Below are 27770 nucleotides of genomic sequence, written 5' to 3' on the forward strand. Positions count from 1 at the left end.
AACAATCAGTAATTCAGACACTGACCTGTCTTTGGTTTACCTAATAAGTAGAATATGCTACTTTTTGATAATTTTGTTCAGCAATCCAGATTACTAATGACTCTCCATTCCTTCTGCTAAGTTGTTCAAGTAGCCTTTTGTACCAAGTGTGACCTTGCTCCTTAAGAATTTTATTAATGAGAACCTGTGAGTTTCAAACTCACAGGCCATTTATTCACCTTATCTCCTTTAACCATTACAACTACTCTAGGAGGTTGGGTTCTCTCGTTCCATTTTATGGATGATGAACTTAACGTTTTGCAGAGGTTAAGAAAATAGCTCACTGTGCAGCTACGACTGTACTCCAAATCGTTACCTCCAAAACCAGAGCTAGCTTTCCCACACCACCTGTGCTTCCATTTGTCAGCGCCCTGGACAGAGCGCCAAGGTGCAGATTTGGTATTTATCAAGTGTTGGTAGCGTCCTGGGATCTGATACTTCGATGAGAAAGCTATCGCTCCATCAACTTTCTGGATCCACGCAGCGATGGGTAAGTTGGACAGAAGGGCAGAGTCCTCACATGTAAGCTCAGCAATAACAAACAGAAGCGGCCCCAGTGGCAGGGGCTCGGAGACCGCCCCTTCCCTCGGGCGCGGGACTAAGCAGGAGCCCGGGCCACCATGGGGAGTCCGAGGCCCTGCTTTTGGTCTTCGGAGATCCTTAGACAACTGGAATCGACTGGGCCAAGAGCAGAGGACAGTGACAAGAGAAGAACTCCAGGGGGTGCCCTAGCCGCTCGCACGCCGGATCCCCGAACTCGCAGGAGTCCGGGCTCTGGGGTTGCCTCGCCTAGAAGCTTGTGGCCCCGCCCTCCCTGCCCCGGAAGTGACGCGCGACGGCAGCGGCGTCTGGGAGGGGCCCCAGAGCAACCGGGGGGTTCAAGAGTGGCGGCGGCCGCGGAGTGCCTGGCAGGCCTGGCCGCGGCGAGGAACGCCCCGAGCGCGCGCCCGGCAGGTAGCGGCCTGACGACCCGCGCCGCCGCCACTCCCGCCACGTGCGGGGGCGGGAGGGCGGAGCGCAAGGAGTCGCGGCGGTTGTGCGGCGGCGGGAGATGCGGGAGGCTGCGGACACCGGGCGGGCTCGGCTCGGCGGCCGCCGCCGCCTTCTCCGGCTCTGCCGCGGGGGTCGCAGCGGCTGCCGCGCCGTCCTCGAGTTCCCAGCGTGAGGAGTTGGCGGCGGAGGGGAGCTTTGCATTCGAAACCGAGAGCGAGAGGGAGCCCCGCGCGTGGCCTGGTGAGCGGCTCGCCCGCCCCCTGTCAGAGTCTCGCGCCGCGCTCCTGGGGCTGGGGGCGGGCGCGTGGGCCGAGGGGCTCCCAGCACAACAGGAAGTGCGGGACGCGGGGCGGGGCTGCGGCGCGCTCCCCTAGGGACCCGCCCCCAGCTGCCTGTGCCCGCGGCCCCAGCTTCGCTGCGCGCAGGTGGACTCCAGAACGCACCGCCCCACTCCTCACCCCTAGTTAGGTTCCACCCGAGGCCCTTTAAGCAAAAGGTGGCAGCGGGTTTTGTTGCATGGGTGGAGAGGAAGGGAGCAATTCTGTGTAGTGACAGGAAGTAGGAAAATGAAAGTACAGTAATTGAGTGCTCACAAAGACCCGTGAGGTTGTGCCTCTTCCCCGGACTTTGATCTCCTCTGGGGCGCACGGTCACCGGTGTTTCTTCCTTTCCCTTAGCTCGCTATTCATCCGGTGTCAAATTTCGTTTCTTTTTCTACTTCTCTGCAGCACCCTCCTCCCGCCTTTGCTTTCTGCTTATGGTACCGCTGCAGCAAGGCTGGGCGCTTCTTCATTCCTAGTAAGATCAATTGGAAACGTCTTTTGGGGCGGAATGCTAATAGACATTGGTAGGAAATAAGGGGTATTCTTGACTCAAGTAGCCAAAAGACAGTTGGCTTTTCCCCAGGCTGTTAATGTTTGAAGCTTAGGACATTTAAATAAAGATTCTGAAGCTTAATCAGAACGGTTCGCCTGTCCCTTTGGTTGCTGGATCAGATCCTCCCTTCTCGTTTCCCGCCCCACCCCGCTTGGAAAACTTGGCACTTCGGTTTAGGACTGACAGTGGTGTTTTCGTTAAAATGTAATATGATTCAGTTTTTCCCTCTCAGGAATTCTTTATCTTTGATTTTATTTAATCATTAAAACTTTGTTAATGGAGCCCATTACATCCTTAGGAAACTACTGTCTTCCAAGTTGTTTTGTTGTTGTTGTTGTTTTGTAGTTTAACAGTATGCATTTGGGATGGGGTATAGCTCAGAGTGCTTGCGCAAGACCCTGGGTTCCATGCGCACACACACACAGGAAAGAAGAAATATACATTTAATATTCTCTATTCGCTTTGTGCAAGATCTTGTTGAGTGGTTAGCTACTTTGTGTTACTTTTTGATAATGATTATTTTGATTGAAAACTCGTCAATTCATTAAAAATTTTTGGTTATTTAGGCAGCACACTGAAGAATTTGGAAAGAATTTTGAATTATTTTTTGGGTCTTAGCTACTGTCGCTGAAAAATAGTTGGGCCATGGGTCACCACATCAACAGGACTGTGTACTATAAACCTGTTTAGAGTGGAAGCGTTTCACTCAGAATCTTCTTTAAGAAGCCATTTCAACATGGCTACCTCTTTTTTTCTCATCCTTTTCTTCCTTCCTTAATGCTGGGGTGGAACACAAGAACTGGAGCATGCCAGGAAGAGTTACCATACCACTGAGCTATACCTCCAGCCCCCTCTTTCAAATTAGCACAGGGATTAATCTTTCTTTAAAGTGTTAAGATGGAATCAATTGTTTTCAGCGTTTAATACCTCAAAAATCAGACTCCTAACCAGGTGGAGTGTGGTATAGGATGGTATTCCAGTTATCCTACTAAGGAGGCTGAGGCAGGAGGATCTCAAATTTGAGACCAACTTGGGCAATTTAGTGAAACCCTGTCTCAAAAAATAAAAAGGACTGGGGATGTAACTCAGTGGTAGGGCACTTGCCTACCATAAGCAAGGCCCTGGAAATAATCAGTACCAGAAAGGGAAAAAAATAAATCAGATTCCTTCATATGGATAAGGAAAGGAGAAGTGCTTTTCTTGTATTTAAAAAAAAAAATGTATAATGATGCAGAAGTTGGAATTTCATGAGAAGGAAAATCAAGTATTTTCTTCTTGGCTGTTATATAACCAGGGAAAAAGTGTTTATATTTTTAGCTCTTCAAATTTTAATTTTTAATTATCTTCTTTTTTCTCCCTTTAATTTTCTTTTATGATTGTGGAAATCATTAAAGTTCATAATTAATACCATACTTTTAAAAACTAAAATGAGAAGAGTTTTAACTTACCTATATTCTCAGGAGTTCGTCAGTTTTTCAGTTGAAAGAATAACCTGATAGCAAAATTGAATTAAGGATTTTGAATTAGAGAACTGGGTGCAGTGGCACAGGCCTGTAATCCCAGTGACTCAGGAGGTTAAGGCAGGAGCACCACAAGTTCCAGGCCAGCCTCAGCAACTCCGGGTGGCTCTAAGCAACTTAGCAAGACCCTGACTTAATAAAGGGCTAGGGATGTGGCTCAGTGGTAAAGCACCTCTGGGTTCATTGTCTGGGTTCATTTAAAAAAAAAAAAAAAAAATGTTTTTTAAGTTAAAAAAAAATTGAATTAGTCACTGAGGGTATAGCTCAAGGGTAGAGTGCTTGTTTAGTATGTGTGAGACCCTGGATTTGATTCCTAGCACCGCACACAAAAGTATTTTTTCAAGTATCCACTGAAGTTGTCCATTTTATAACTTTTAGTTTTTCTCAAAAGAAAGTTCATTTCCATTCTTTCAGTCCAAAACTACAATGCCCTTTTGCTTTTCCTCCTAGTAGCCTTCTATCCTAGATACACTGTAACATGCTAAAGAGGCATCAGCATTTCTCATAGCAGGTCGGTTCTAGACTAAAGTATCCAACAGCTCGCCATCACCTGACTCCACAGATATTGAACCACTGGTAACCAAAGGGGAAGGTGGATGTTAAACCTGCGCCACCTTTGGGCACCCTATTTTTGGAACCCTTCTCTTTGCTCAGGACAGTAATTGTATGCTTATTGTGAAGATTTTAATGTCTTCTATTTTTCTAGCTTTCTAGCTGAGCCACTCACTACAAGCCTGTAGGACTCAAATGTGATCTACATGATAGGTGTTAAGACTCCAGTATTGGGTTTTAAAATTTTTCCAAAACCAAGTGGAATTATAAGCAGTACTTTTGTGGTAAAAATAGAACTTCCTGTTCTGCCTTCCTTTCTTCATCCATCATTGTCTCTCTCATGCATACATTCCTGCCCCTACCCTAAGCATTCTTGACACAAAGGTGATGTCTGGAAATGTGGAAATTGATTGCTTTGGCTAAACTCTTATTTACAAGGGAGTAGTTTTAACAGGCTTAGGCTAACAAATAATTACTTAAATGGGAAAACTGTAGTAAAAAAGTTACTTGTCATGAATGGGCATCATCAGAAGAAAATGACTATTTGGTAAACTCAGAAAAATGACAAAGAACTTCCCCCTGCCCCACCCTACTTAATGAATATAATAACCACTGTTTTAACCCAGGTCAAGCCTGGGGAGCTGATTTCTAGTAGGCACAGGCATTTAGCATTAAGGAAGCTCTTCATTTGGAGATTATCACTTAGTATGTGAACCTGATACTTCTTTACAATGAACCAGTGAGATGAACGCTTTCATCCACCTAGGGAAGAGGGTTCCCTGATGAATAGCTGAGTATGTGGCTGTTGAAGGAAACTTGGACCCATGGTGTCAGCTTTTTGACTGTGGCAGGCATCTCCCCTTTCTATTCTTTATTTAATTTTCCCATCTTTACTCATAGATGTTATTGTCTCTGTCTGACCAGTTTCAGTGTGATAACTATGAAGATCACTGTAGAACATTTCAAGTTCCTCAGAAAAGTTAGAGAAACCCAGATATTTTTCGCTACAGCTCCTTACCTCTACCGTTTTTGGCAGTAGAGGTAGTTGACCCTTAAGGATCTCATCTCTGTGAGTTATATTGTTAGAATTAGCCTCCTTAGGCCTAACTTTTGTAATGATTGTTTTGTTAGGTTTGTTTGTTGTAAACATCTTTATTGGGACATAATTCATACACCATGAAATTCACCTACCTCAGGTGTACAGTTCAGTGGTTTTTAATATATTCACAAAACTGCACAGTCTTCTTAGAATATTTTCAGCAGCCCAGAAAGAAACCTGTACTTGTTTGCTCTCATTCCTCATCCTCTTCCTATTCTTTCTCTCTCCCAGCCTTCAGCAACCACTGATTCACTTTCTCTGGCTATAGATTGGCCTGTTCTCGACTTTTGATACAAATAGAATCATGGACTGTGTGGGTTTTTGTGGCCGACTTCTTTCCTTTGCATAGTAGTGTCTTCAAGGTTCATCTGTGCTGTGTCAGTACTTCATTCTTTTTTATGTTTGAATGATATTTCATTATTACCACATTTTATTTATCTATTCATCAGTTAATGGACATTTGAGTTGTTTCTACTTTTTAGCTATTATGAATAATTCAGCTCTGAACCTTCTTGTGTGAGTTTTTGTATGGACATCTATTTTCATTCCTTCTGGGTATGTAGGAGGGGAATTGCTGGATTATGTGGTAAACTTGTCTCAAGTGACTTTATGATTTCTACCAGCAATGTCTGAGGGTTTCAGTTTCTCCATATCTTTGCCAACACTTGTTATTGTCCATCTTTTTGGTTATAGCCCTCTTAGTAGGTATGAAGTGGTTTCTTATGTGGTTTGGATTTTCATTTCACTGATAACAATGTTGAGCATCTTTTAATGTGCTTATTGGCTATTTACATATCATCTTTGGAGAAATGTGTTTTTTATTGTTTTGGTTTTTTTTGTTTTTGTTTTTGTTTTTGTTTTGTGGTACTAGGAATTTAACCCTGGAGTTCTCTACCATTGAGCTATATCGGCAACACTTTGCCAGAGCTGGCATTGAATTTGGAATCCTCCTGCTTCAGCCTCCCTAGTAGTTGGAATTATGGCATGCAGATCCTTTGCCTAGTCTTAGTTTTGTCCTTTTTAAGTTGTAAGATATACTTTGGATACAAATTCCTTTTGAGATACATGATTTGAAAGTATTTTCTCCCATTTTCAGAATGGTCTTCTCATTTGATGGTATTATTTGCAGCACAGCAGTTTTAAATTTTGATGTAGTCCAGTTTACCTATTTTTGTAGTATTTTAATGGAATTGATTTAATTTGTTTTCAATCCCTGTTCTGCCCCACTGAGTTCTCATTCCTAGAGAATGAAAGGTTTCTTTATTTTATGTGTGAATATGTTCAGTTATAGACTTCTTAGGTTGAGCTTACATGTGTCTGGCCAGAGTATCTGTCCTTAAAGAATTCTTCCTAATAGACCACATATTTTGAAATTTTGTGAGGAAGATGTCTTTGTGAGTGTATTTCCATTTTGCCCTGTTGCCCAAGCCAGTGATTATCAACCAGGATAATTTTGACCCCTCCTAGCAGAATATTGACAGTTTTTGGAGACATTTTTAATTGTCTCAGTGGATGCTATTGGCATTTAGTGGTTAGAGACAAGAGATGCTGCTAAACTATAGTATAGGAGACAATACCCCATAACAAAGAATGATCTGGCCCCAAATATCAGTAGTGCTAAAACTGAGAAACTGGCATCAAAACAGATAGGATTTTTCTTCAGTTTGTCTTGATAATCAAATAAAGATTGCTTATCAAATAAAAGAAGAATTTATACAGATGGAATCTCTGTAGACAGAACTGTAACAGAACTTGTAAATTAAATCAGGGAATATTTTGTTGTCTCAATGCTGCTAATTTTTATGTAAATTACATTTATGATAATGGGTACTATTTGGAGAAGTACCATTTGGAACAGAAGTAGATTACTACCTGTACCTCAGTTCCTGGGCTGCCCTGGCCCACAGCTAGGCAAATAATCAAATTAGATAGAAGTTGAAATGGTGGTCCTCTGAAAGAACATGACAGTGAGTTTTAAGAAAAACTCTTAATAATGTATACTTTAGTGGCTGGCAATCTTCAGTCTGCTCCCCAAATTTACAGAACTAGCTTTATCCTCCTTACAAGTTGCTTGAGGCTTATGAAGCTGCGTGGCATGCTTAAGAGTTTGGGCTCTGGATTCGGATTGCCTGGGCTTAAATCTTAGCTTTGCCGTTTGCTTTATGACCTTGGACAGGTATTTAACTCTTCATCGAAACATTTTTCCATCTGTAAAATGAGTGTGCAGCCTTATCTATCTTATAGGAATATTGGGTATGAAATGAGTTATTACACTTAGAGCACTTAAAACAGTGCCAGACATACAGTGTTAATTTTATATCATATATCCGTATTCTTTCAGCCTATTGCTATGGACAGTGCCATCACCCTGTGGCAGTTCCTTCTTCAGCTCCTGCAGGAACCTCAGAATGAGCACATGATTTGCTGGACCTCTAACAATGGGGAGTTCAAGCTTTTGCAGGCAGAAGAGGTGGCTCGTCTCTGGGGAATTCGCAAGAACAAGCCTAATATGAATTATGACAAACTCAGCCGAGCCCTCAGATACTATTATGTAAAGGTAACACATCCTGATCTTGATGCTATACAGAGAACCTCAAGCCAAGAATTATTTCTTCTCTTTTGTTGAGGTTATAGGTACTAATGTTTTGGTTTATTTTAATGCAATTTATTTTATACCTTCAGCATTTAATTAGGACACAAGATATAAATGTTCTGGGTGTATTTCTATAAACTCTCAGTTAGTAACCTGCTCTCATTACATGTATTTTTATTCCCAGCTACAGTTGTCTTTAAAAGAAAAAGTCCAGATTGGAATACAAAAAAAGGAAATTTGAGATTCTTCAGAATAAGTATTCTTGTGTGTCATAACTTACTTTAAAATTGTCACATGTACTTGTTTTTATAGCTTTACTTTTTTTTTTCTCCCCTTGATATGAGGAATCCCAGAGGCACTTTACCCCTGAACTACATCCCTAGTCCTTTTTCTTTTCTAAGTTGTTTGAGGCTGTCCTGGCACCTGCCATCCTCCTGCCTCAGCTGGGATTATAGGTGTGTACCACCACACTTACCTGCTTTACTTATATTTTGTTTTTATTTAACTTGGAATAGAAATTCATTCCTTAAAGAATAGCTATTAATTCAGTTGATTTCTTAGGTAAAATTGTTGTTTGTTTTAATTTCTTATTATTTTGAATACATTCTTGGGCACTGAGGAAAAATGAGTGGTCCAGAGAATAGACCTAGAATAAGAAGTTGACTGTAATCCCGGCCCCTTGGAAGGCTGAGGCAGGAGGTTGGCATGTTTCAGGCTAGCCTGGGCAACTTAGAGATGAGCTCTTACTTTCACCTTTAAGTAGTTGATCTTATCAGCTTTACTATACAGAGATAAGAAGTAAGGATCAATTGAAATTTCTGAAGGAACTAGGAACCTTATACTTGCAATGTTCTGAATTCCTTTTTGCCTACTCAGGATGCTTATTACTTGGTTTTTTGGAATTATTTGAGATTGCAATTCAGTAAGTTCTGACTTAATACAGATACTTGGTTGAGAGAGGTAAGCAATTAAAACTTCTCAGGTTTTATGTAACATAGTAGTTCAGTTGCTCATAAGACATTTAAATGTTCTTGCCTTCACGTCGTCATAGTAGAGGCTGTGTTTGGTACAGCTGAATGAATGTATATGATTTTTAAGGCTTCTAATTAAGCTGTGCCCACTTCTCAGATAAAGAGCCTCATTAGGTCAGCTTATTCATGAGCTGTGGGACATAAAACAGGAAAGTATAAGAATGCTTATCTTTTTTTTTTTTTTGTAGTATTGGGGGTGGAACCCAGGACTTTGCACATGCTAAAGAATGCTTATTTTCTTTACAGAATATCATTAAAAAAGTGAATGGTCAGAAGTTTGTGTACAAGTTTGTCTCTTACCCGGAGATTTTGAAAATGGATCCAATGACAGTGGGTAGGATCGAGGGAGACTATGAAACCTTAAACTCCAGTGAAATCAGCAGCAGTTCCAAAGATGTGGAGAATGGGGGCAAAGAGAAACCACCTCAGCCTGGTGCCAAGACCTCTAGCCGCAATGACTACATACACTCTGGCTTGTATTCTTCGTTTACTCTCAACTCTTTGAACACCTCCAATAAGAAGCTTTTCAAGTCAATAAAGATGGAGAATCCAGCTGAGAAACTGGCAGAGAAAAAATCTCCTCAGGAGCCAACGCCATCTGTCATCAAATTTGTGACAACACCTTCCAAGAAACCTTCCGTTGAACCTGTTGCTGTCACTATTTCATCTGGCTCAAGTATTTCTCCATCTTCTGAAGAAACTATCCAAGCATTGGAGACATTGGTTTCCCCTAAACTGCCTTCCCTGGAGTCTCCAACTTCTGCATCCAGCGTAGCTACCGTTTTTACCCCCACACCTCCTGTTCCGTCCATTCCCCCTACTTTGAAGGAGCTTCCTAGGACACCTTCCCCACCGCTGGGCTCCAACCCAGACATCGACACAGACATTGATTCAGTGGCTTCTCAACCAATGGAACTTCCAGAGAATTTGTCACTGGAGCCTAAAAATGAAGATTCAGCTTTTCCAGAAAAAGACAAAACAAACAATTCATCAAGATCCAAGAAACCCAAAGGATTAGAACTGGCACCTACCCTTGTGATCACAGGCAGTGACCCAAGCCCACTGGGGATATTAAGCCCATCTCTCCCTACAGCTTCTCTTACACCAGCACTTTTTTCACAGGTAATGACTCTTTATTTTTAATGCCATTGTTTGCATTTGTTCACCTTTTAAAACATCTAGAATTTGCACGTGCAAGTTTGTTTCCCTTTACTTAGATTTGTCTTAGAAAGTTCATTTGTAAACCTGTGAAAGTAACCAGTTCCTTACCTCAAAATAAAAGGTTTAAAGTATTGTGGTGAAAATACATTGTTGTACAAATAAATATATATTTTGGTTTTTGTACTTCTTAAAGACAGTAAGTATCCATATTTTCTCTTTGGTTCTCATAAAACTGTTGGTAACAGTAGTGTTAGAAAACCTTAGGTCCTGAGAACCTTGAGAAAAAGGACTGATGTGATGTTGAATAACAAGTTTGTTTAGTTACATCAGGTATTTATTAACTTGCTCATCTCATAGAACATTTTAATAGATTACTCCCAGACCATCTCATTATTAAAGAAGGAACATGATGACTCATTTACCCATAATTCTTCACCTGAATTCAGTTTGGTTTTTCTGTTTGGGAAAGACCTTGTGCAAATTTGTTAAAAAGTAGTTATTTTGACCTTATTTTTCTTAGGTTAGAAAAATGATCTCTCAGATTTTCATCATTATAAAATTTTAGACTTAGAGATATTTGGAGTAGAGAATAACACTATATTTGGGTTCAATTTATTTATTTATAGTTTGGCTACTTGTATACTACAGCAAGGATAAAGCATAATCCTGGTAAGTCATTTAGTGGATATTTTTGTGTATTGCAGACACCCATCTTATTGACTCCAAGCCCCTTGCTCTCCAGCATCCACTTTTGGAGTACTCTCAGCCCTGTGGCTCCCCTGAGTCCAGCCAGACTGCAAGGTGCTAACACACTTTTCCAGGTAAAAGGATGTCTCTTATAATGGGGGCATGTTAAATGAAGAGGTCGGCAAAAAGGCACTGTCTCACTGTTCAGTTTAGTCATTATATAATTTTTATTTAATATTCTTTAGATTTTATTTTTTAATTTCTACAAGTTAATTTTCTAGCTAGCAAGCAGCTTATATTAATATCCACAACAGTTTCCTTTTCCTTATTTACTATTAATATGCATTTGATTTAGACCAAGAATTATTTGATACTGAGATTTGGGGCTCACCCAAATTTTTTGTCATGTAAAATACTGGAGGACTGGGGTTGTGGCTGTGTGGTAGAGTGCTCGCTTTGCATGTGTGAGGCCCTGGGTTTGATCCTTAGCACCACATAAAAATAAAATAAAGGTGGTGTGTCCACCTACAACTAAAAATATTTAAAAAAAAATAAAAATAAAATACTAGAAATCTTCTGTTAAAAATATATTCACACACACACACACCCCTGGATACAGTAGCATGTGCCTATAGTCCCAGCTACTCAGGAGGCTGACGCAAGAGAATTGGTAAAACCCAGGAGTTTGGGACTAGCCTGGGCAATATATTGAGACCCTGTTTCTTCAAAAACAAATCTGTATCTGTAAATAGATGTGTCTCTAAATAGATGCTTCTCAACTTACAGTGGGGTTATACCCTGATGACCCCATTGTAAGTCAGAAATATGATCAACTGAAAATGCTTTTAGGCCAGGCACAGTGGTACACACCTGTAATCCCAACGGCTTAGGAGGCAGAAGGATCCAAGTTTGAGGCCAGTCTGAGCAACTTAGTGAAACTCTGTCTTAAAATAAAAAGGGATGGAGATGTAACTCATGGCAGAGTGCTTGATCGACCATGTTGGGTGCAAGGCCCTGGGTTCAATCCCCAAACCACAAGTTTAATAAAAAAGAAAAAGAAAAGGCATTTGATACCCCTAACCATGTGACCATTATCACTCAGCAGCACAGTAGTAGTCCGTTGTAGAGTATCAGTTGTGATCCACTGATTGGGAGCTGTGGTCCTCTGTTGCCACACAGCATGGCAAGGGAGTGTCATACTGCATATTACTAGCCTGGGAGAAGATTAAAATTCAAATTATGGTTTCTACTAAATGTGCATGGCTTTTGTACTATTTTACTATTTTAAACTGTCATAAGTCAGAGACTGTGTATATCTATACATATACAGATGTGTACCCAGCCACACATTGATGTGACAGGAATACATTCTTAGGCAACATTAGGTGATTGTGTACTTATACAAACTTAGATGGTGTAGCCTGCTGCACATCTGGGAGGGAGACATATATCAAGCACAGGAGAAAATGATGCAAGACAGAGACAAGGGTAAGTATGAGATGTGTGAGGCTGCTGCAGGTAGAACATGGCATCTATTTTACAGTGGATTTTTAACTTTGTAAGTGGAAGGAGTACAGTCTGTAATAGTGGTGAAAAGTCTAGTGTGGTGTAGTGGATGCACAAACCAGCATAGTCATTGATTATCACTACCAAGTATTAAGGACAGTATGCAACTGTATGTGCTATACTTTATATGACTGGCAGTGCAGTAGGTTTGTTTACATGAGAGTCATATTTTGCACTATAGCCTTAGGACAGCTATATCATCATTAGGTGATGGGAATTTTTCAGCTCCATTTTAATCTTAGGGAACCACTGTTGTACATATGGTCCCTTATTGACCAAATAGTTGTCCTATGGCACACGACTGTGTGTGTATGGGAGATCTCTACATATAGGTTCTCTCTTTTTAAAATTCGACTTTGTGTGTGTGTGTGTGTGTGTTTGTGTGTTTGTGTTTAAGTTCCCACTTTTTTCACGGGGGGTACTGGGGATGGAACTTGGTGGGTATTCAACCACTGAGTCACATCCCCAGCCTTCTTTTGTATTTTATTTAGAGACAGGGTCTTACTGAGTTGCTTAGCAACTCATCATTGCTGAGGCTGTCTTTGAACTTGCGATCCTCCTGCCTCAGCCTCCCGAGCCCTTGGGATTACAGGCATGCGCCACTGTGTTCGACTCAGTTCCCTCTTATTAATTAAGAATTTTGTTTTTTTAAATAGAGGAAAGCCTTGAGAATGGTATATCAAATATTCCCATTTTCCCCTCACTCAGAATTGATATGTATCAGAAAATGAATATTATCTCTTCACCAGGATGTTAGGAAAGGTCTTGCTATTCTTAATGTTTTTTTTTTTTATTTACATAACACCTTTATTTTATTTATTTATTTTTATGTGGTGCTGAGGATTGTACCCAGTGCCTCTCACGTGCTAGGCAAGCGCTGTACCACTGAGCCACATCCCCAGCCCCTCTTTAGTGGTTTTAACCATATTTTGTCCCAAACATTTTGTCTTTATAAATTATAAATTTTCTTGTGGTCGATTCATTTACTTTTTCAGAGGTCCCCGTCCCTTGGATATTTTCTTATGTTTTATAGTTTTAATTTTTCTTTTGTTCTTTTAGAAGTGAAATGGTAAGGGAAAAAACAAATCTCAGGGACTTGGCGTGTAGCACAGTGGTAGAGTGCATGCTTGGCATGTGCATGGCCCTGGGTTCCATCTCCTGTGCCTAAAAAAAAGAAAAGAAACAAAACTTATGCTTCTGTTTGTCTGTCTGTTTGTTTGTTTATTTTTTCAATGCTGGGGATGGACCCCAGGGTCTCAGGTAAGCTCTATCCCCCTCCTTTCATTTGTTTGTTTCAAAACAAATAGGCTGTGATGCTACCTATAATCCAGCAACTCAGGGGCTGAGGCAGGAGGATCACAAGTTCAAAGACAGCCTCAGCAACTTAGCGAGGCACTGTCTCAAAAAAAATGAAAAGGTCTAGGAATGTGGCTCAGTGGTTAAGCTCCCCTGGGTTTAATCCCAGGTACTCCCCCAACCACCCACCCACCCAAAAAAAAAAAAAAAAATTCCTTCATTATTGAATGGGAAAAGTGTTGAGAATCTTCCATATTTTATTTTTATGTTTTCTTTGCCTCTCTCCAGCAAATAATTGAGTAACAGAGTGATCTGAGACCTTGGGCAAAGTAGTAGTGCTTCTGTAGCTTTAGCCTGGAACCTCCCTAAGGAGGTGGTCTCAGCATTCGTGATAGGAAAGGAATGCTTTTCTAGATGGGCACAATCTGGACTTCTTTTTGAGGGTTCATGATTAGCTTTGTAACTGAATAACACTCTAAGGAGCTTATTGTCATTTAGTGAACTTTCTAAAACCTTCATTTGAGATGAAATGTAAATCTACAGTATATTAGAATATGATGAAATACACAGGTTTGTTCTTTGTTTCCATTCCATTGAGGTTTTATGGAGAGAGTTAATACTTAAAATGTTAGGACAAACACACATACTTTTTGATAAATTTACTGCTTTTGTCCTATGAGCCACTGCAAAGGCTGTTTGTTGTGTTCTGCCTCAGGGAATATAGTAGAAACGAAGTAAAAGCCAGGACTGAGTAATAAGATGATAATGTGTTTTATTTTCTTTCTCAGTTTCCTTCTGTACTGAACAGTCATGGGCCATTTACTCTCTCTGGCCTGGATGGACCTTCTACTCCTGGCCCATTTTCCCCAGACCTGCAGAAGACATAACCTATGTACTTGTGGAGTGAGAGAACCAAGGAACAAAGAAATAGACACTCTCAACATGATTGCATTGGAAGTGTGAGAGAGTTCTACAATGCTGATAATATACAATTGTGATTTTTGTCATTTCCCACTGAAATACCTTTTTAGGATTCCCTTTAAATAGGACTCAAGTTGGACTGTATGTAAAAATGCCTTAATTGGGGTCAAACTCCACCTCCCTCTCTTGACTTTTTTCCTTTTATATTTTGTGCTAAAGTAATTTTGGGTAGAGTTTAGCAGCAGTGTTTTGCAAGAATGGTTAAGAACAAAATTAACTCCTCCTGGCTATTGAAACCCATTGACCAGGGAAAAAAATTAAAGAAATATTAGTTAAATGAAATTGGCCTTATCTTTAGGACTAAGCATGCTCTGTTAAATGACTAAATGTGAGTTGTTTATAAGTAGTGGGAGAAAAAGAACCATTCCTCTTCATACACGGTAAGATTGGAACAGTACTACTGAGGAGATTTTGTTCTGCTACGAACTGCAACATGTATGAGCAGCTCCACAGAAAGGCATCTTGTTTCCGTTTATTCTGGGTGGGTCTTTTAGCCACATGCGTGATCTTGTCTGAACCTATCAACAGGGCTTGGAGCTAGTCTATTTCAACATAAGGTATTCAACTTGTGGTGTAAGATGGTTATTGGAACGTTCACTGAGACCATGGGACCCTCACCCCAATCTAGCACAGTAATGAGTGCTTTCTGAACAGTATGACTCCAGGTCCATGGAATACAGCGTGGCACTTGATGACTTCTCAGAGGGTAGACTTGGGTTTTGACAGTTGGAAGCTTCTTTAAATAAAAGATTTGGGGCTGGGGACATAGCTCAGTTGGTAGAGTGCTCACCTCACAAGCACAAGGCCCTGGGTTCAATTCTGGCACTGCAAAAAAAAATAAAAAATAAAAAATAATTAGAAAAAATAAATAAAAGATTTGATTACCTTTAACAACACATGGGGCTTTTCCCAGTTAGAAGATAGCCAGGGCAAAAGAATCTTGCTCCTTCCTGTGCATTTTATTCCTTTTCCTGCTGTATATTTAGCATCTTTCCTTTTAAATCAAAGGTTGATAGGGGTTGTGACAGTGTTAAGATGTAATTAGGAAGGTCATATGGAAAGAGAAGGCTTCTAATTGGTAGTGAGATGTGCTTGTTTCTTTCAGTTTTTTGCCTTTTTTTTTAAATTAGGAAAGAATGAATTTCATATGGCAGTGCTCATGCACAGTATTTGAATTGTTTATATTAGTAGTAAAAGATGTAGGCCTTCATCTCTATATTACCAGATTTATAAAATATTACCATAAGTAAGTCAATGTCAGGTACAGACAGATAGCTTGATCCCTATACTGAGCTATACCAATATCACAGTGGAATCTTTTGAAAAGTTTGCCTAAAAGTCCAGGACTAAATTAATATGCTTCCACCACCACTGTGCCCATTAAGCTAATCTCTTAACCCTATAGTTGAATCATGTGAACTAAGTGGAATGAGAGAGTAAGGACTTCAGGGCCCAACATGACACTGATACAAACTGGCATCTTCCAGATGTACTTTTTTTGCTTTATATACAGTGTAGAAAAGCTCCTGTGTAACATCTATGCCATTTCATTTGCAGTGGAAGGAAAGTACTCAGTGAACTGCCTTTAGATGTGTGGTTTTGGGACCTGTTACTAGTTCATTGGAGGTTATTGGCTGAACGTTCTCTTCCTGAGATGTGCAATAGTAGGTTGAAAGGTAGTGGTGATGGGAACAGACATATTGGACTTTCTTCCCTTACTGAATTATTTAAATTTCATACCTGTTTGAAATTAGATCCCTTAGCAGTTCTTTGGAATAGTTTTAGTAGGTTAACATTTTTATATAGTAAATAAATATTGATGGTTGATTTAAATAGATATTTTAAATTCTGAAAGCACAAAGGTATTTTATATTTGAAATAAAGGAGAAAAGCCATTGGTTTGTTTTCATAGAAGATATATTTGATAATTTTCTGTCTCCACATAGAAGTACCTTAGAACAAGAGTACCATTAGACTCAAAGCATTTCCCTAGGAAGCAGTTTTAATGTCAAGTCCCCTTTGCTTAATTAAGCCTGTCACCACTGAAGCCTCCAAGAAGTGTGAGGCCTTAGGAGGTATATGGTGATCTACTTTCTCTTTGAGATCAACTAACTTGGGGAAGTGGGTACATTCATGAGAGTGTGTGTGTGTGTGTGTGTGTGTGTGTATGCTTTTTTAAGTCGAAGTTTACAACCTTAGCAAATGTGTGAGGCAAATAGTTGTATTTGAGACTATTCCCCTCTGGGAAAAGTCTTAGCTTTATTTTCTTTTGAAAATCTATGAATAATTCTCAGCATCAAAGGTGTACCACTTAAGATCAGTATTCACTGGGGAGACTCATGTTTCATGGCTATCGCTGCTATCTCAGCAGTTACTTGTTAGGATGATTGCTGGTGGGCAGCAGTATTCTAAGCTATAGGAGAGGAGCAGACTGCCAGGGCCGTGGGATATCCTCTGTGATCACTTTTTTCCTGCTCTGGCCCCTAGTCACATGCTGGAAAATATAACAACCAGAGTCTCTGAGGTGGCGGGGAAACCCCTGAATTTGTGGAATTTACCAATTTCCTTAATGTACATTACTCCCTCTGTGACTGATTTCAAGCCACTACCTTGGAGTTGAGAAGGGATGTTCATAGTTGACCCAGAGGCAGTGCCAAGAAACCACTGCATTTATTCCACCTCTGGGTGGATTTTCACACAAGTTATAAAATAATTTTTTAAAAATACAAAATTAAAATCTCATGTCTTGGGTGAGGGAAACAGCTCCATTAGTAGAGTGCTTGCCTCACAAGCACAAGGCCCTGGGTTCAATCCCCAGAACTGCAAAAAAAAGAAAAGAAAAAATCTCATGTCTTGACTTCAGTAAGTTTTTTCCTCTGATGCTGTGGATTGAACCCAAGGGGGCTGGCTCTACGTCCGAGCTGCATCCCCAGCCCTTTTTTATTTTTTATTTTGAGATCTTGTTAAGTTGCCCGCTGGCCTCAAACTTGTGATCCTCCTGTCTCAGCCTCCCCAGTTGCTGGGATAATAGGTATGCACCACTGTGCTCAGTTTAAATCTTTTTTTTTTTTTTTTTTTCCTCTAACAATTCATCACAGGGCTTTTGTGATATTATCTTTCTCATGGAATATTTTGTATGTTTGAACAAAGGGAGAACTTTGTCTTTTTTTAAAAAAATTTATACATAATTGAAGAATCTAAAGATCCCCCAAAGGTCAACCATAAGCTTCTTATTTTTAAAATATAGGTTAATTTTTTTCCCCACATTTTTGCAGTTAAAATCTAGGTATAATTTTTTTTTTTCTTCAAATTTTGGTGTGGAATCGAATGCAGTAGCACATGCCTGTCATCACAAAAACTGAAGAGGATCATGAGTTCAAAGCCGGTCTTAGCAGCTTAAAGAGCTGGGGATGTGGCTCAATGGTTAGACGCCTCTGGATTCAATCCCTAGTATCAAAAAAAGGTAACTTTATGTTTCTAGCAATTCAAGAAACTTTAGAGACACTCAGTAGTATTTCAGAAAAGTGGTCTCTGGCTCTCCGCCCCCCGCCCCCTTTTTTTTTTCTTTTTGATACTGGGGATCGAACCCAGGGGCACTCTACCATTGAACTACATCCTCAGTCCTTTTTTTTTATTTTAGGACAGGGTCTCATTAAGTTGCTGAGGCTGGCCTTTAAACTTGACAGTTGTCCTGCCTCAGCCTCCTGACTACACACTGGGATTACAAATGTGTGCCACCTTGCCCCAGCAGTCTCTAATCTTTTTTAACACACACCTGATTAGTAAGTTTCTGAAAACAACCTTTCCCTATGAAGAATTCACGTGTTTATGTTGTTATATACCACTATGCTAAAGTAACGTGTGCTATAAAGCAAACATAAAACTAGAGAATCTTAGACTTGCAAGTTTTCAGGAGAGCTTGTCATAAACCTTGAAATTCACATTTAATTTTTTTCATAGTTGTCAAATAAGAACCCACTACCAAATGTTTTCCTGAGCTTCATGCCTATTATTTCTGACAGCTTATTATCTTTCATCCTTTGTATTAGGTGTGCTTAAAAACTTCTTTTGTTCATCTTTTATTTTACTAACATTCAGATTTCTTTCAGGTTGCTTTATGTAAAATATATAACAATTTCCACTTTCTTGCTCTATTAATAAATTGTGTGTGTGTTTGTGTGAGACATATCAGCATCTGAAGGAATCTGAAGGAATTCTTTTCTTGAAGGGTCTGTTCTGCATATCACTTTATTTAGTATGTATGTTTACCTATGCCAGAAATCTAGAATTGTGTTGAAGTGCCCTTCTTAGGTATGGAAACAATTGTGGAGATAATGCATGTTGATGGACAGAACCGTGGGGCTCTGAATGAATTATCAAACTCAACAGAAAGGTTGGAGTATTTTTGAATGTAGCCTATTATCTGAGGGTGTGATAGGACATAGTATTTCTGAAGTGGAATCAAGCAGGTAAATGTTCAGGCTACAATGTGTGAATGAAGTGAAGGTCAGCCATTGTCTTTCTTCAGCAGGTGCTTTGACCAGAGAAGCATTCTGTAGAAAGTATTTTAATTATTTTCTTGGTCTGGGGTCAACAAATAAATGTTTTGTTTTTGTCACCAGTGCTGGTATTGCCTGAAACAAGGTGCCCTGTTTTAACATCATCAGAACTGTCCTTACTGAAGGCAAAAGTTTTAATCTTAGAGTCTAGAATTCTTGAGCTAGGGCGGGGTGTATTGAGCAAGAACAAGAGATGATTGATTTCACTTCTCATTCTTGGTAGAGTGTGTCACTATCAAAGTTGTGTTTTGACTGTAAACACAGCAGACCTAAGAGATGAATTGGTGGTAGTATAAGTTCTTCCCAGTGCTCCATCTGAAACTGTCAGGGTCTTCAAGCTGCTTTTCTGAAACAGAGACCTAGATAGCCTGCCAAAAAGCGGCCATTTCGAGAATGCTGCCATTCATACTTAGCCATTGTGAAAAGTGGAAACCCAGAGAGGTTTGTGTGAGAGGGGAAATGTTGACTTTAAACTTTCTACAGAAACCAGGAAAGTCAAGGAGTTGTTGCTGTTATTTTATGTTGAAGTGCGTGCTAGGGATTGCATAGGGCCTTGTACCATGGAGCTGCACCCCCAGCCCCACATCATTTTAAATGAAACCTCTTACAAGGACATTCATGAGGGATACAAACATAGTAAGTCTCCTGAATGCTAAACTTTCACGTGTAGTACACATCAGGGAGTTTTATGAGGTTTAAAACTTTACTTTGAAATATTTAATTGGGAGACTAGAATATTTCTAAGTCATTCTGATTTATTGGCCAAGTACATGTATGTGTATGTATATACTGATGTATGGACTGAATGTGTGTGTGTATAAATCTGTTTTTCACAGGGATCACATTATTCTCTAGACAAAGATGGCTCCTGATTTATTTTATACTAAAACTAAAAAAAAAAACCAAAAAACAAAAAAAAACAAAAACAAAAAAAACTTGCTGCACTTTGCAGTTGCCACTTTTTAAAGATTAATGCCTTGCACATTTCAGTTTTTAAATACATAGAATCATAGGCCTTAAAGACTAATTGCTTGACATTTTAGAAATACAGCACTGAAATATAATGTACTCGAAACAAGTCTATCTTAAACTGTTCTCTTATGTTCATATATTATTGAGCAAATAAGGATGTTTTGAAATTTCTGCATTTACATTTGCTTTTGTATAAAATCTTTATTTGGCTGGGCTGTTAAGTTTCTCAAAAAAGAGATTTATACTAGAAGTACTATGTCTACAATACAGAGAATTCAACCATGAATTGATATAAAACGTGGAGGAATTCTGGCTTTGTGGCTTAATTTACTCTTTTAAACTGTACATAAATAGCATTAGCAGAACTGCAAAGGAGGGCTTCTGGGTTGAATGGTCTTGGCTTTGCCTTGTTCCCATCTCACAAAGGCCCACTCTGGTTCTCCTCTCTTCCAAGGATTATGAGCCATGCTCACACAGGCCTGGGATCTTCTGGATGGGGGTGGAGTGGGGTGCCCTGGGGCTGGCCCAGAGTTCTAGCCCATAGAACCATTCAGGTCTGCCTGGCATTCGAGGTGGGAATGCCATATACTGTATTAAATCACTTGGCACTTTCTTGGGCACCATTATTAGCACTGTTTTGTTTTTAATAACTGGAAGCACTTAATGATTATTTTGTTTAATTTCAGCTTAGGATACTAAGGGTCATTTATTAAGGTTTTATTTCTCATTTTTGGCGGGGGAACTTAAGAGCATTTGGGGCAGGGATAAGTGAATACCTAATGAGCCGTTCTTCTCGGTTATGTAAGGTATGCTCTTTGGGCTAGGATGTTTGAAAGTAATTTGTAAGTTTATCATGTACTCTGTAGAAATTTACGATTTAAAAAGATTTGCAATTGATAGATTATACTTAAATTCGAAAAAAATCCAATTATAAGGTTTTTTTCCTGCCTGCCCCCCATGTTCAGTCATTTTCTTGTCTGTCATATGGAGGACACAGTCCCTTTTAAGACATTTCATTTCTTTTTTTTTGTTTGTATTTTGGGGCAGTATTACAAGTGGCCTTTGTATGTACATTCATTGCTTGCATTAATAGTTTATGTGATAGAGAAACGTTTTATAAACTTCCCTGTTCAGTATTAGTGAAATTAACTAAGATGCATCTATGTAAAGATAAAAAAAAAAATTAATACAAGTAACTTTTGATTATTGGGGGCCTATTTATTCTGTTTGACCGCTAGTCTTTTCTAATCAGAATCATATTTCTTCACTTTGCCTTCTAACAATTTCATTTATCTCTGTGGGTAGGGAAGATTTAAATATGAATTTCAGTCCATTCTTTTTGCTACTGGATAGCTTTGAAGGCAAATGAAATTTTGATCAAAATTAGTTTCTTAGAATTATGCCCTTTATTCACCAGATAATCAGATTGGCTTAAGAAAAGAAGTATGTATAACTTTGCTTTTCTTTTGTGCCTGGCTATGTTGCCCAGGCTGGCCTTGAACTCCTAGGCTCAAGCAGTCCTCCTGCCTCAGCCCCATGAGTAGCTGGAACTACAGGCACTCAGCACTACACCTGGCTTAACTTTGCATTTTGAAAAACAAACTAATAATTTTCCATGGGCCCTACTGGATCTTTAAAAAAAGAAAGAAAGAAAGAAAAAAATATGCAAGAGACTAAGGATCAATGGGAGTTAACCCTAGGTTAGATTCTTCTAAATTTCATACTCTAGGTGGTTTAGAATTGAAACTGGTTTGTAGACTATAAAATATGGCCATCATTTAAAAATTAAATGATGTTAGGGTTGAGGACTGTAGCTCAGTGGCTGAGCACTTGCCCTTGCCTAGCACTTGTGAGGCGTTGGGTTCTATCCTTAGCACCACAGAAAAATAAGCAAATGAAATAAAGGCATTCTGTCCATCTACAACTAAAAAAAAATTTTTTTTAATTAAATGCTGTTAAATAACAAACTCTCTCAGATGTAGTGCAAGTGCACAACTACCCAGATTGAGTAATTTAAGGTATTGTTACTAACTTATGTCAGTTAATTTCAGTTTAACTTACATTAGGGAGACCTTCAGAGTATTAAAATCACCTTTTTTTCTTCCTAAAAAAAAAAAGCAGTTAAAGTGGTAACTGCTAGTGGTTATGAAAATTTATATTAATTGTTGATAGCTGGACAGAAACCGCCTTGTCATCTACCTAGTGGCAGGACTTACCTGGTGAACAAAGGCATGTTGTTTAAGGTTGATTAGGGTGATTGTAGCTAGAGTCTGGAATTCTGTGTCTGTGCACAAAGAAACTTTATGCAGAGTTTAGGTGGGTAAAGCAAGGAATATGCTTGCACTTTGAGGGCTTATAATATGCTGCTTTTAAAAGATAAAAAACAGTTGATACTTGGTGCATCTCCACATATTGTTTGGGGTTGCTCTGAATAACCAACCAGGTGGTCGTTTTTTTCTATCACTTCCCATGTTTTATGCAAAAATTTTGTTAAATTGTATAATGGTGGTATGTATCTTTTAAGAAAGATGATACATTTTTAAAAATTATTTTATGTAAGAACTGACAGAGGAATTTGCTTTGTATAATGCAAGCTGGCTTCAAGAAAGCACTGTAGCAAATTTACTACAAGTTCAAAATTATGCAGATATGTTAATAGATATATGTGCAACTAGATATGGACAACAGTTGTATTTTTTTAAATAAATATTTTTAACAAAATAATTTTCTGAATTGATTATTCATTTCCCTTCTTTCACGTCCGTTGAGGTAGTCTTTGTGCAATTGTATTTTCATTGATGCTAACAAGGGGTAAGGAATTTAATTTTCTCAGTGTTTATTAGTTAAACCTGATTTTCAATTACTTGACATGTATCTACATTAAAATATTAAAAGCCTTGGTTGGGACAGGCAGTGAAGAGGGGAGATTGCAAATGATTGTTGGCATAAAATAAATTAAAAGAGAATTAACTGGCAAGAAAAAACTATTCACTATGTGAAATGTTTCACTGTATTAACATTTTTGATAAGATGCTTTTATTGTAAACTTTGAAAAGAGCAACTTTTGCTTATTTCTGTCTTAGCACTCTTTGTATGGTTTTTGAGCTACAAGAGCAGAGATTTAAGTTCATTTAACAAATTAAATGAGACCTTTCAGAACTGGGTTGAAATAACACACATAGGGGAAAGTGCAATTAATAAATAGATGGAAAAATCATCAGAAAGCTATTTCATATCTCTAGATGAAAATTGCTGGTGAGGCAGTTCACCTGCCCTGTTGAGATGTCACTTCAGATGGTGATGCTCATTGGCTGATATTCTCTTGTGGGAACTGCCGGACTCTCCTAAAGTACCATTCTTAAAACACACGACCTAGAACGGTGATCCCAGGAGCTCATATAAGTTTAAGAAATGGAGTCTTCAGTTCTTGGAGATTCAGGTCAGTTTTAAAAAATCAGATGCTTCAAGTCCTTCAGTTAAAAAGCCTGTTTAAGCCACCATTTATTTTCTAACCTCTATTGAGAGGCATGCTTAATTTACAAGCACTTTGTGTTTTATAACTGCTTCTGATGACACACAAATACACTAACTCTTCCCAGGGCTGGCATTAACTGGTGGGAGATAGCCATTAGGTTGTAAGATAACATTGATTTTGGCTACAAAGCACAGCACTGACGGCAGTACACCCTGTGCCTGAAGGAGTCCTGGAAAGTGGCTTCACTGGGAGTAACTGAAGTAAGACAGCAGCGTATAATATTGAAGATGAAATGGGGGGCGAAGATCTCTCACAGCCGTGCCAGTCAAGTGGCGAGCTCTGGTGTTAAGGAAGTTGCTGGAGTGCCAGTCCGCTCAGTGACTTGTATGTGTTTTGAATACATAGCCCCTCTGTAATCAAGGCCACCATCTGTGTTGCCAACTACAGCAGTTGATGTTCATTCCTTGGTTTGCCTCTTGACAGTGCTGGTTCCGCTCTCCTCCTTGAGATACTCTTCACATAACTTCTAAGAAACCACATTTTCTCTTGAACTTCCTCTTCTGGCTTCTCTGGTTTGCTCTGCTGGATCCAATCTTGTTAATCCTCTAGGTGTTGAAGAACCCTAGGGCCTGATCTTTAGATCTTCAAATCTCTTCCTAGCTGGTCTCATTCAGTCCCATGGCTTTAAACACTATATGTATGTGACCATAAAATGTATATCTTTAGCCTTGACTTTTAAGCTCTAGACATCTTTATCTAGCAGTATTGACATTCAAGTTAGCATTGTGAGGCAATCATATGCAAAACAAGACTCCTGAGTGGTCCCAAGGCTTTCCAGTGTTAAATGGCCTTATACCCAGTTCCACAGGTCAAATGCCCAGGCCTCAAATTCCCATCTTTGTCTCACACCCTATACTCAATCCATTAGCATATACTGTCAATTTGACCTTGAAAATGCAGCTTTTTTGGGGGGGTCAGAAGGAAGTACTAGGGGTTGAACTCAGGGGCACTCGACCCTGAGCCACATCCCCAGCCCTATTTTGTATTTTATTTTGAGACAGGATCTCTCACTGAGTTGCTTGGCACCTTGGCTTTTGATGAAGCTGGCTTTGAACTCGTGATACTCCTGCCTCAGCTTCCTGAGCCACTGGGATTACAGGCATGAGCCACCACACAGCTTTAATCCAGTCACTTTGACCACTTCCATTGCTACTAACCTGTTCCAGGGCACCATTATGTATCACATCAAGCTGGTCTTCCATAATTCCGTGCTTGCCTGTCATCTCTTCTCTACATAACATCCAGAAGGATGCTTTAAAGCATGTAAGTTAGCCCGTGTCACTAGATTGCTCATGACTCTGACAATAATCTCACATCACACACAAAAATTTCCACACTCCTAGCCTGGCTTTTATGGTCTGGCCCTCAGCCAGCACTCAACTGACTTCCTGCCAGTGTCTTCCTTCCTCACTTAAGCCACAAGAGTCCCCTTGCTGTTCCTCAAGTTTTACAAAGCACATTCCAGTCTGAGGCCCCTGGACTTTCTGTGTCCCCTGTCTAAAAGGATCTTTCCCAGGAACTTAGATGGCTTTTCTTCTTAGGTCTTCCAGAGCCCCTGTTGGCATTCCCTCTTCCCTCCCCCACCCCCTCACCCCCGCTTCCCTGCTCGCTTTTTCTTTGTGGTACTCCGTTATCCCTCACCCTGCAGTGTGTTGTTTGAAACAGTGATGTCTGTGCCTGTGTCTTCAACTGCAGTATAGTCCCTGTGAGGCAGAGACCTCTCACTGCTGACTGCATCTGGATCAGTCTCTTTAGAATAAATAAATGCATTCTCTGTATCAGGCCTCTATGTCTGTGTCACTGTGTCTTCCTTCAGTGACTCAAATGTGCTGATGGGTTAGATTCCCATATCCACATAGCAGAGGGAATCTGGGAACAGGGTGACTTCATGGTACTATGAAATGTCAAAACTTGGAGATCAGGACGAAAGCTCTGCTTGCTCTGTAACTGACTTTGTGGTGTGAAAGCCTATTGCCTTCTACTTATTTGATGACATGTCAAACGGAATAAGGACCCTCAGTCTTGAGTTTCCTTCTAAAAGATCAGCCATGAGGGCTGGGGGTGTAGGTCAGTGACAGAGCTCTTGCCTAGCATGTGTGAGACCCTGGGTTCCACCCCTGGAATCTTCCCCCCCCCAAAAAAAATATATATAATATAAATAATATCAGCCATGGGAACCTATAGTATGAGCAAGACTTGTCTCCAGTCATTTGTTTCCGAGCTTACATAAAAGTGTCAATTGTTCTTCACAATGGATAGCACACTTACTAAGTTTAAAATATTTTATTTTAGGAAAGGTACTCTTAGATTTGTTTTAATCTTGTTTTCTATATTAACAAATTAATCCTAATCAACTTAGATATAGTTACTGATTCTGCCTTCTAAATCTGTATAAAAAGGATGTTTTCTTTTGAAAAACCACAAGAAAATACAACTGCTTTCTCTTTGCCAGGTCAGTCACTACAGTTAGATTGCACATTTGAATTTAGGTAACCTTAGAAGTATTTACAGACATAGTTAAAACTAAACCCCGAGACTGCCAGCTTTCCAAAGAAGTTGGATCTTTCTGACTTAACAATAAATAGGTACCAAACATGAACAATTTCTAAGTTGCTTGAGAAGAGGTTTTGAAAATAAAAATTTCTAACGTTTATTAAGTAATTTATGTCAGGCATAGCAAGTACTTTGTACAAATTCCCTTAATTCTTTCAGAATTCCTGTGAGGTAGGGTACTTTTAGAAATTCCACTTTACTGGTAAAAATGTAAGGTGGGAACAGCCTCTGTGATCCACTCAGGGCCACACAGCTGGAAAGGGAGCCCAGTGCTCCATCCAGGTGGTTCTCCAGTCAGATTCTCATGGCTGTGCTATTGGTAGTGGTCGGAGCTGACTAACTTGTCAACACCTACAGATCCAGGAAAAACCTTTCAGTGTCAGGCATGTGAACTACAGCCCTTGGGACAGGTAACTGTGACCCATGATCCATTTAATTTTTATATTTATACATGTACATCTGTATATACATCAAGAAAGTACAGGCAAACCAGTTACTACAACAGCTGTTTTACTACTTCTAGAAGCCTCAGTACTCTTAGCCCTGGCTGAGCTAAAGAGCTCATATTCTCCCTTTGCATTACTGCCTCTCCCCTGCATAGGACCCCTAACTCCTTGATCAGACACTGCTTTCTATACACTATGAGGCTAGAATTTTTCAGCAGTCCCGGCTTTTTTTATTAGAGAAAATACCTTGGCAATGTATAAAAGGTTTTTTCCTCTACAAAAAAATGTAGAATTTAAGTGAAATATTTTTGGAAATTCTTAGTGCTGTTTCTACACCTCTTTACATGCTAGTCAATGTCAGTAACGAAAAAGAGAAAAGAAAAACAGGCCACCTCTTTCTCCCAGGGGATTTCTAGACCAATTAGCATTGCTTGCTAGCAGTGGTATACTAGTAACTATTTAACAACTGGCTTCCCATGGGGGCGGGTGGGAAGCTATAATTTGTAACTTTTGCCAGTTGCCAGTGGTGTAAATACTCCCACCATGGCTGATCTCCAGCTACCAACATGGTGGAGCTCGGAAAAGATGCCCAGCAGCACTTCATATGGTAACCCCTCCACCCCTATAACACCAACAGAGTGATCTCAAGAGCCTCTGTAGCATAAAATTAGAAAGTGGTGAGTTTTGATTATTTATTACCTCATCAGCTTTTCTAAGCTGGCATGAGCTAGCCCAGCATACCACTGAATTAGTGTCCCAAAGAGAACATGATTCAACTTCTTCTGATGTCCTAGGGTACACATGAACCATTGATCTCTGCTGCAGGAATGGGAGGAACTTGGGACCATTAGTAAGTAAAAAGCACATCAGTCCTTTGAACAGGCCAGGGAATAACAGAGTTTGTTTTGATCCATTCGAAACATAGCCACATAGAGCAAAGATCATCACGCTTCACAATGTCAACCTAGTTTTTCGAACTTTATCTAAGAGTGACCTCAAACCCAGGGTAAGGTCTATGCACTAAGCGACAAATGAAGTGACATGCACAGCTGTCTTCTGCCTTCCTGTCCCAGTATCCTGGACAGCTCTTACCAAAGTCTGAACTGGGGAAGAAGGTAACTGGAATCACCAGGTAAATCTAATGATTTGCCAGGGGAGGACCCCAGTATGGGGACTCAATTTAATTTCTTCTACCCAACTGAGTCTGAGTGGAGAAGATTAGAGCAAAGCCTGTGAGAAGAGGTCCCTCCACTGTGACCCTCGGCTGCCTTCCACAGTCCAGGGGCTGGTGCTCAGGAGACTGGAGCCTCA

The 27770-nt window shown here is 39.9% G+C and overlaps 1 protein-coding gene across 2 annotated transcripts; it reads left to right on the forward strand.

Annotated features, from left to right (window-relative positions):
• The first annotated feature begins 1032 nt into the window (after nucleotides 1-1032).
• ELK4 (ETS transcription factor ELK4) lies at nucleotides 1033-22042 on the forward strand. 2 transcript variants are annotated; one of them, XM_079107627.1, is made up of 5 exons: nucleotides 1033-1272; nucleotides 7421-7636; nucleotides 8950-9825; nucleotides 10569-10685; nucleotides 14202-22042. In XM_079107627.1, exons 2-5 carry the CDS (start codon nucleotides 7430-7432, stop codon nucleotides 14298-14300), a joined length of 1299 nt encoding a protein of 432 aa, XP_078963753.1. In that variant the 5' UTR covers nucleotides 1033-1272; nucleotides 7421-7429; the 3' UTR covers nucleotides 14301-22042. The 2 variants fall into 2 exon arrangements, with proteins under 2 accessions (XP_078963753.1, XP_078963752.1); XM_079107626.1 differs by lacking the exon at nucleotides 1033-1272 and adding an exon at nucleotides 1393-1830.
• Nucleotides 22043-27770: the final 5728 nt, after the last annotated feature.

Source organism: Sciurus vulgaris, assembly GCF_902686455.1.
Source record: "Sciurus vulgaris genome assembly, chromosome: 12".
Taxonomy (NCBI): Eukaryota; Metazoa; Chordata; class Mammalia; order Rodentia; family Sciuridae; genus Sciurus; species Sciurus vulgaris.

Coding starts and splice junctions, on each gene's coding strand:
- ELK4 (XM_079107627.1), top strand. CDS start 7,430: ATGGACAGTGCCATCACCCTGTGGCAGTTCCTTCTTCAGCTCCTGCAG. Junction 7,637..8,949: donor TCAGATACTATTATGTAAAG/GTAACACATCCT, acceptor TTTTCTTTACAG/AATATCATTAAAAAAGTGAA. Junction 10,686..14,201: donor GTGCTAACACACTTTTCCAG/GTAAAAGGATGT, acceptor TTTCTTTCTCAG/TTTCCTTCTGTACTGAACAG.